Raw genomic sequence first — 9,973 nt, forward strand, 5'->3', positions numbered from 1 at the left:
TCAGTAAAAAAAAACTATAGTTAAACTCTTAAGTTGATGAAGAAGCTATGATCTAAATGTTTGTAGATGAAAACTCAGAAACCGTTCAATGAGTCGTCGTGCCCCAGCTTAAAACTAGGGCTGCGACGATTACGGACTTTTGTAACCGGTTAATCTTTGCCTCGAAACCGAACCGTAACCGGTTAATCGTGTAATCGTCACAGCCCTATTTTATTTGTTTCAGCTGAGATTCATATTGTATGTTCAGTTGGATTTTTTTTTTTCGTCGGCGTAGCTACTTCTCAATAACCACAACAAAAACATGCTACAGTTCATTCTTGAAACGGATGAATTAAGCAAAAACAAATATGTAATAACACGACAAGCAATTGTGTCATCAGTTGCTTCAACAACAAATACATTAAGTTAATTATTGTCAGTTTTACTCAAACAACACGTTCACTCACATTACGTAAGTCGATTATTGTCAGTTAAATACATTGTTTATTAACTGACAGTATACTATATATTCAGTGAGTTATAAAGTAATAGATTAATGGTGTTTGATTCTAACAGGTGTATATTACAGTTGCGACTGGTTCTAACAGGTGCATATTACAGTTGTGACTGATTCTAACAGGTGCATATTACAGTTGTGACTTATTCTAGCAGGTGTATATTACAGTTGTGACTTATTCTAACAGGTGCATATTACAGTTGTGACTTATTCTAGCAGGTGTATATTACACTTGTAACTGATTCTAGCAGATGTATATTACAGTTGTGACTGATTCTAACAGGTGCATATCACAGTTGTGACTGTCTGTCATTAATTAGACTATGTATTATATATAAAGTAATAAGTGAATGAAGGTGGAACACAGATTGATGTACTTGTTCCTCAACGACAGAATCACTAAATATCAACAGATGTTAAACAACATATATTTTTATTTCCTTTTACAGATTACACCAGCTCTAATCAGATTTTTACATTATAAACATTTTTGTCAAAACTGCTAAAAATAATACAATACTAGGAAAAACCATAATATTTGAATATATTCTAATTACATAAAAAAGATAATGTTCATAAGGCTCTGACAATTAATAAATGTGCCAAAGTAACTTTCACTCAACAATTATAAATACTGTCAAAAGGAACATTTGTTTGTTCGTAACAATATCACACACAGAGCAGCTGATAACACATACTTCACAGCTGTTAAATAAGTCTTAGTGTCCCACAGATGTAAAATTCAGAGAAACACTGTTAATGCAAAACCGTAGCCCTGTCGGTTTGGGGCCATCGTTAAAAACATGGCCAAGGTGGGAATTGCACTATAAAACAAAGAAGAAGCAACTAATCAGTTATAAAGTAAAACCTACATGTACATATGAGATAACACATGGGAGCACGTGTTGTACTACTGTAATGTGGCATAAGTGTGCGTGTATACATACAAGGTAACACAGGGGAGCACGTGTTGTACTACAGTAGCATGGCATAAGTGTGCATGTATACATAGAAGGTAACACAGGGGAGCACATGTTGTACTACTGTAACGTGGCATAAGTGTGCATGTATACATAGAAGGTAACACAGGGGAGCACATGTTGTACTACTGTAACGTGGCATAAGTGTGCATGTATACATACAAGGTAACACAGGGGAGCACATGTTGAACTACTGTAGCGTGGCATAAGTGTGCATGTATACATAGAAGGTAACACAGGGGAGCACATGTTGTACTACTGTAATGTGGCATAAGTGTGAGTATGTGTGTATACATACAAGGTAATATGGGATAGTATATATACTACTGTAACATGGTATAAGTGCATTTCTGTGTGTGTGTATACATACATACAGTAAAACCTGCCTAAGGCAGAATCACATGGGACCAAGTAAAATTTCCAGCTTAGACAGTAAACATGCATTTCCTTAATTATATATAATTTTTGAGTGGAACGTTATACTTGTTTGACTCAAGGGAAGTAAGACGTTCGTGAATAAAGTTATTATACTGTTTATGTTATATTTATTAGAATAAGAATAAAAATACACATTCAAAATATACATAAGTACACAAAATCTTAATCAAAATTATTTGAAGAAAGTGTCCAATTTCAACTGTTTAGTTTTCTAATGGGCTTTCTCATGCAGTTTAGAGAGAATGCCAATTCTACGGGCCTTTTCATGAAGTTCATTTTTGCATACAATTTGATAGCATTAATATAACTTAACACTGGTGATGAAGTAGGAATTTGTCTGTCCTCACTATCTTTTCCAATTTTTCATCTTCTGAATCTCTCACACTGTTAACATCTTGAGATTCTATTATAGATTTTAAATCAATTTCACCAGTTTCTATTAAGACATTCTTGTAAACATTCGCAAAACTTTCCGCGTTCACTGAGTCATCTGCATCTACCTTGTTAATCAGAGTTTGGATTTCACTAGAATTGTGATAACAAATAACTTCTCTGCAATTTCCGCTACTACAGAGATTAAATCCACAGTTTCGAAAACACTTTATTACGCATTTGATTAAATGACTTAAAAATGCAATTGCATCTAACACATCAATTTTCATGGTCATTTCAGATGCTCTCTTACAGTCGTCCATGTTTGCAATAATATGTTGAAGCATCAGTTTTATGTATTTCAATTCTATACACTGTATAATTTCATTATCTAGTGGCTGTAGAACTGGTGTTGTACATAGAGGTAGAAAGACTAAACAAACATCTGAAAGTTGAACTTTTGGGCGACAAGTTGCATTATTTATGAAAAGTAGAATATTCCTATTTTCTTGTTCCATTCTTTGTTCAAAAATTCCTCTAATATAGCACTTGTCATCCACAATTTATTATTCGCTTTCCATTCTACAGAAAGATTCTTCCTTAAATTTTTGAACCAGTGCAGATTTTCACTTTTACCTATTACCCATGGCAAATTTTCCATAAATTTTAAAATTAGGGAAGATAGGAATTTATTTTTTCCTGAGAATTATTTAAAGAGTAGAATTTTGCATTTAAAAACAAATATTTCTACAAATCATGAATCTAATTTAACTGCAAAAATAATGAATATAGAGAATATATTTAACGAATACTTATTGTAAGAAAATGTCCAAGAATTTATTCTATTTAAACAAATTATTAATTGAACAAAAATGTATTAATATTTAAAGAAATTAATTAAATAAGAAAATAATATTTAATCAAAACCTTTTGTCTGCCTTACCCAGGTTCTGTCATATAGAGGGCCTTTTATAAGAGAAATCTTAAGATAATACTGTAAAATTTTGGTATTTTTGACTTGTATATGTTTCTGCCCTATGCTGTTTCTGGCTTAGACAGCTTTTACTCTGTGTGTGTGTGTGTGTGTGTGTATACACATAGGGTAGTTTTGAGGTAGAAGATACATGTGTTACTGTATCACAGGTTAGTTTTGAGGTAGAGATACATGTATATATATATATATATATATATTATGTAACACATAATTACACTCAATACATTTTTTTATAAATACAAGATTGGCTGAATATTAAGATTTACAGTTTCTTGAAATGTTATGTTGCATTGTGTTAACTTTACTGGTCACACTGTTGTCAAGTCACTGATACTTTATCACAATAAAGGTAACTGTATACTGATCGAACATTTCCATTTTAATTTAAACCACAAAAATATTACAAACAATGCTACAGATTTTGAAATTAAGATTACTGTACTTTAACTATTAATACCTGGAAGGAACATGTTAACTGTTGTTAACAAATACACCTATTATATGTCAAATATTCATTAAACTAATATGTCCTAATGTACAAAACTGTCAGCTGCTAACTATACACCACAGTAAACTGATAATGTAGACAGTAATAAAATTGTCCATTACACATTCTGATATTTTCCCACATGCTTTGGAACTTTGTGTAACATCTTCATGTATATCAAAAATATTGAAATATTTGAAGTAATTTTGACCATACATTTATTAATCTATCAATCACATCACCAAAACTGTTCAGGTTTACATATGTTTAGTCCCTTCACAAGGTCAGGAAGGTCACACTTACAAATTAATTATACACATAGAACACTTTATACAAAGAATCCAGACCTATTATTGAAAGATCCATAATATATATGTAAAAACGGCTCGTTTGGGTTGAGAAAATTGTTTTTACATAGAGGAGTGAACAACCTTTCGACCTTTTTTGGTCATCGTCAGGTCAAAAAGTTGTTCGCTCCTCTGCATAAAAAATTTTCTCAACCCAAACGAGCTGTTTTTACATATTTTTCTCTACAAGTGAATTTTCTCGTCGTCACTGAAACATCCATGATGTTTAGTTACATCATTCCTATGTCATAATTATGTAATCATACTTGTATAGGCTACACAGACACAGAAGTTACTGTATGCAGACATACCTGACACTGATGGTATACTGCAAAATAACAATTTATAAAAATAATGAAATTTATTTTATGTAGAGAACAGAACAGAGTACATATTTAAACAGAACCCTGAAATTCACTCTGTACATAACAGTCAACAGCAGTATCAACAATGCCATGCAGCTGACCTACGGTCGACAACAGTATCAACAATGCCATGCAGCTGGCCTACGGTCGACAACAGTATCAACAATGCCATGCAGCTGGCCTACGGTCGACAACAGTATCAACAATGCCAAGCAGCTGACCTATGGTCGACACCAGTATCAGCAATGCCATGCAGCTGACCTACGGTCGACACCAGTATCAACAATGCCATGATGCTGGCCTACGGTCGACACCAGTATCAACAATGCCATGATGCTGGCCTACGGTCGACAGCAGTATCAACAATGCCATGAAGCTGGCCTACGGTCGACAACAGTATCAGCAATGCCATGCAGCTGGCCTACGGTCGACAGCAGTATCAACAATTCCATGAAGCTGGCCTACGGTCGACAACAGTATCAACAATGCCATGAAGCTGGCCTACGGTCGACAGCAGTATCAACAATGCCATGAAGCTGGCCTACGGTCGACAACAGTATCAGCAATGCCATGCAGCTGGCCTACAGTCGACAGCAGTATCAACAATGCCAAGCAGCTGACCTACGGTCGACAACAGTATCAACAATGCCAAGCAGCTGACCTATGGTCGACAGCAGTATCAACAATGCCATGCAGCTGACCTACGGTCGACACCAGTATCAACAATGCCATGAAGCTGGCCTACGGTCGACAGCAGTATCAACAATGCCATGAAGCTGGCCTACGGTCGACAACAGTATCAGCAATGCCATGCAGCTGGCCTACGGTCGACAGCAGTATCAGCAATGCCACGTAGTTTACTTACAGTTCACATAACATTGTGTTGTGTTCACATCATAAGAATAAAGACAGCAATAAAGTGAGCACAATAAAACATACCTGCTTACAACGAACCTCAATACGAATCATATAAAACATACCTGCTTACAACGAACTTCAGTACGAATCATGCCATGTGTGTCATCTTCAACACTGATAATGTTAGTGCTGGATTCATCACCATTCACAGTTCCTAAAGCAGTGTGGAAGGACGGCCAGCCACAGTAAGAAACAAACTTTGCATCTGAGCTGAAACAATTCAAGAAAGATATTCATATACACAACAAAAACATACACACATTGTTAAAATGCATTATTCTTTCCAAAATGTATGGAAACAGTCAACCCTACATGTAACAATCCAATTCCATATTGGAGAGTTAATGTTTACTGCAATCGCAAACTTACATGTATCTTTATAAAATATGACTGCCATAGATAAATATATATTATTTTTCAATAAAGTATTTATATTTAAGTTTAACTACTCAATCTAACTGATTCTGACTAGTTTGAGCACAAGGTAGTTTTGCATAAAGAATAAATAATAATAATATTGGTTTTCTAAATAGGGTTAAAATTATTCTCTTATTTTGTCATTCTCTGTAATAATGAACCTGATGCTGAATAACAAACATTCACGGAGAGATAGTTTTACACAGAAATCACTGACTTAGTGTCTTGTACTTCTGAATTATCTCATATGAAATATAATGGAGAATCAGAGATTTTCTTTAAACACGGAAAGTGCTAGGACAGTTGTGACAGCAGATGACTGGTAGATATAAATATGAATGTCTACAATACAACTGTGAACTTTATAAGAAACTTAGAACTTCATTTTGAGGAGAAAGATAAACCAGAAGAGAAAATTTGAAATCAAAAAGTAAATATTGAGAATTGTTCTGAAGTATTTCCTATTGAATAAAGAAATTAAAATTAACATAGTATTACAAATGGAATTATAAATTGCACATGTAACTTGGTGTACCGACACACATACACAGCATGTTTTGTGGTAGTGAGAGCAAAGTGAAAGATGTGGATGTGACTTATTGTGACAGCTTTAGCTATAGTGAGAAGAACTAACAAAAGTTATAATACAGAAGTCACTGTAGTCATTTTACAAACAATCTGAAAGTTACAGAAATAAGACACTATAATGATATGCAAACAAAGATGAATTACAAATACAGCTTAGAATTTTATGGTAGACTTGGTTCCTACAAAGATGAACAATTGACTTCATAAGGACTTGAGGATTTCAATAAACTACCTGTAAAATACAATACATATCCTAAATCAGAAGAACATACCCTTGAACATATCTTACAACCACACTAACAGAAAGTCAAGAACAAGTTTCTAATGAGTATTCTCCACAGGCTTTTGACAAATAGATAAGTAAACAATGTGACGTACCTAAACAACTCTGCACCACAGCATTTACAAGTATAAGTTCCCTTCTCATCATGGAGGTAGAATTTCCCACTAAATGGCTAACAACAAGTACATAACACTATAAATTAACGCCATCTGTATCAACTTCTAAACTGTGACAATAAGACAATTCAAGTTAGTTTTTACTAAATAATCACTAACTTTTAGCTTAGATGCAATTATTTAAAAAAAAAATAAAACTTTTATTTACATACTTAACTGTATTTTAAAATTAATAATTTCAACATGAATCAAATACAAACATAAGAATATTCAACTTAGATGCTGAGTTTGTCTGGAATTACTTTTATTTTCTTGTCAAAATAAGTTTTCTTATGTTTTATTTTCATATCCATATAATCAAATTTATATGATTTATAAAAGAGGTTTTCAAAATTACTTTTTTTCAGGGTTTTTAGTACTAACATACAAACTTAAGTTCATGCTATTCAAAAGTGCATTTTTTACAACCATGGAGAATAAATAATAAAAATACACTAACAGACTCTGTTCCTCCTTGTCGACAAACATGATATTCCAGTGGGTTTAGTTTCTCTTTCCAGTCCTCATCAGTTAGGGTTTTATCTCCACTCTCCTCTTTACTTGAACCTAAAACACGAGCTACCAATGAAGATAAAAAACTAGGTAGCTAACGACATTAATTACCAAATCTTCAACATTATCATCCTAGAGTAAAAACTTGTAGAACTTTCCTCAGTAGTTTTGGTAAAAATGAACCTCACAAATCATTAACAGGATAACATTAAAATCACAGGAGTCAACAACTCATTAACAGGAAAACATTAAAATTACCAAAAATACAGATAAAAAGATATGAACAAAACAGACTACAGATATGAAAAATGTCCCATGCTAGTACAGCGGTATGTCTTCGGATTTACAACGCTAAAATCAGGGGTTCGATTCCCCTCGGTGGGCTGAGCAGATAGCCCTATGTGGCTTTGCTGTAAGAAACACAAACAAGATATGAAATAAAGACAAGAAATCAAAGATACACATAACAAGATATGAACAAAACAGACCAAACACATGAAATAAAGACAAGAAATCAATGATACATATAACAAGATATGAACAAAACAGACCAAACACATGAAATAAAGACAAGAAACCAAAGATACATATAACAAGATATGAACAAAACAGACCAAACACATGAAATAAAGACAAGAAATCAATGATACACATAACAAGATATGAACAAAACAGACCAAACACATGAAATAAAGACAAGAAACCAAAGATACATATAACAAGATATGAACAAAACAGACCAGAGACACAGATTCAATGTATGGACAACAAAGATAAAGAAACAGATAATGAACCACAGAAAACATGGTTCAGATGCATGGCATATGGACAATGTTAAAATATGGTTCAGATAAATGGCATATTTAGAACAACACACCAGAGACATACACATGGACTACAGACAAATCATGACGTAATACAAACAACCAGGCACTAGAGACACAAATATGGTATAACATATAGGCTGTCCTTTCACATTCACCCATAAGAGATGCAAAATATTTTCCATAAAATTTATTAATTTCCCTCTTAAAACTCTTGTAAAAGGGCTGGCCTACACTTCTGGTGACAACAGTTCATTCCATGTATCAATAACCTTGTTAGGAAAATAAACCTGTTTAATTAAAGCTTAGCTCATTTTGGCAGAATGACTATTAACAAACGTGTGAAATAGTTTGTTGAATTAGGTGATGCATGCTGCCAAATGTACTTGAATATTTAATCAATAGTTAGAAATAACTTTTTCTTTCTATAATTATGAATGGTTATAGAGAAAAAGGCCTACAACAGATTTTGCATAATCCATACCATAGTCCTAAGTTTACGTTTCAAATTGGGAACTATAAGAATATACAAAACTAATGAGGTAATATAAATCTATATAAACCATCACAAAATTCAATTATATGCGAGATTCATCTTAAAACAAAAATCTTTATGTCTTTGTTAAGATATCTTTTGATGAGATATGTTCCCTCCATGATGCTAACAGTCCTTGCGGTTTTCCTAAACTTTTCTATTAACAGATAGGTGTGTTCATTAGCTATTTGTACTACAAGCTTTGGTCAAAATAATTTTGCGTTTAACCCTCCTTCTCTGATATGAGTGAAAGAAATACATTTAAAAATAATTCTCTCCTATCACATCTGTACAATCAAGGATCATAAAAACCGAAAAAGTTATTTCATTTTACTGACTTTCTTTTAATTCATCCATTCTACGTTATAAACAATTTACATCATAGTTAATATAAGAATCCTATTCCATTCTAGAAATACGTTTTTCCCACAATATGTGTGATTAGCTAAGCTGTTTCTAACTTACTGCTCATCTGCCTCTGACTGTGGAAGTAAAATGTGATTCCTAATCGCTCTTTCAGTTTCAAAAGGCCTCGTTGTGTTGTTCTGCCTGTGTTCGTAGCTGAACCCACATTCGTTACAATTCTGTATTTAACAGGATTAAAACAGAACTTACAAATTTTTAGATGCCTTGTTAAATATAATGATATCACCTTTTGAAATACTGCTGCAGTTGTAGAAACAATGTTAAATTTAAAACCGTGCGTTAAAGCGATACGAGTGGAACGACCTTCAGTTAACAAAAACTGATGGTGATAAAAAGAGGCAGGAAATAATAGGCCTGCTATTTTCTTACAAATAATAAACTTTGTTAGAATTTTTGTTTGATAAACATTGAATTTTAAAATGCCAAGAACATGGTAGCACATGATTTGAACATCCAACTTACTTCCAAATTTTACTATTAATTTCACACGTAAAAAATGGAGATGAAACACATCGTAACATAAAATTCCCTAATGCACTGAAATAGTGAGTTTCCCACTACCACCGCAAGATGAATCACAGTCGCTTTCAATTCGTTCAATAATTTAATTTATTATCATTACGAACATTCGCCATTACACACTATGATCTGGCACGGCCAGGAGGTTATGGCGCTTAACTCGTAATCTGAGGGTCACGGGTTCGAATGCCCGTCACTCGTCCTTTCAATCCCACTATTAGTTGGTAAAAGAGTAGCCCAAGAGCTGGCGGTGGGTAGTGATGACTAGCTGCCTTTTCTCTAGTCTTACATTGTTACATTAAGGACAGCTAGCCCT

At 33.5% G+C, this 9,973-nt stretch overlaps 1 protein-coding gene across 2 annotated transcripts; it reads right to left on the reverse strand.

Moving 5' to 3' along the window:
• Positions 1 to 911: 911 nt before the first annotated feature.
• On the reverse strand, positions 912 to 9,681 carry LOC143234810 (methionine-R-sulfoxide reductase B2, mitochondrial-like). 2 transcript variants are annotated; one of them, XM_076472453.1, is made up of 5 exons: positions 9,178 to 9,681; positions 7,301 to 7,407; positions 6,781 to 6,857; positions 5,460 to 5,607; positions 912 to 1,320 (listed from the first exon to the last, which is right to left on the reverse strand). In XM_076472453.1, exons 1-5 carry the CDS (start codon positions 9,578 to 9,580, stop codon positions 1,216 to 1,218), a joined length of 840 nt encoding a protein of 279 aa, XP_076328568.1. In that variant the 5' UTR covers positions 9,581 to 9,681; the 3' UTR covers positions 912 to 1,215. The 2 variants fall into 2 exon arrangements, with proteins under 2 accessions (XP_076328568.1, XP_076328567.1); XM_076472452.1 differs by having other exon boundaries at positions 7,301 to 7,419.
• Between the last annotated feature and the right edge of the window lie 292 nt (positions 9,682 to 9,973).

This window comes from Tachypleus tridentatus, chromosome 12 (assembly GCF_004210375.1).
Source record: "Tachypleus tridentatus isolate NWPU-2018 chromosome 12, ASM421037v1, whole genome shotgun sequence".
Lineage (NCBI taxonomy): Eukaryota > Metazoa > Arthropoda > Merostomata > Xiphosura > Limulidae > Tachypleus > Tachypleus tridentatus.

Excerpts from the sequence above, each read along its gene's own strand:
- LOC143234810 (XM_076472452.1), bottom strand. The coding sequence starts at position 9,580 with ATGTGCTACCATGTTCTTGGCATTTTAAAATTCAATGTTTATCAAACA. Across the intron at positions 7,420-9,177 it reads CAGTCAGAGGCAGATGAGCA|CTCGTGTTTTAGGTTCAAGT; the intron begins GTAAGTTAGAAA and ends CTTCATTGGTAG. Across the intron at positions 5,608-6,780 it reads TGTGGTGCAGAGTTGTTTAG|CTCAGATGCAAAGTTTGTTT; the intron begins GTACGTCACATT and ends GAATTGTTTCAG.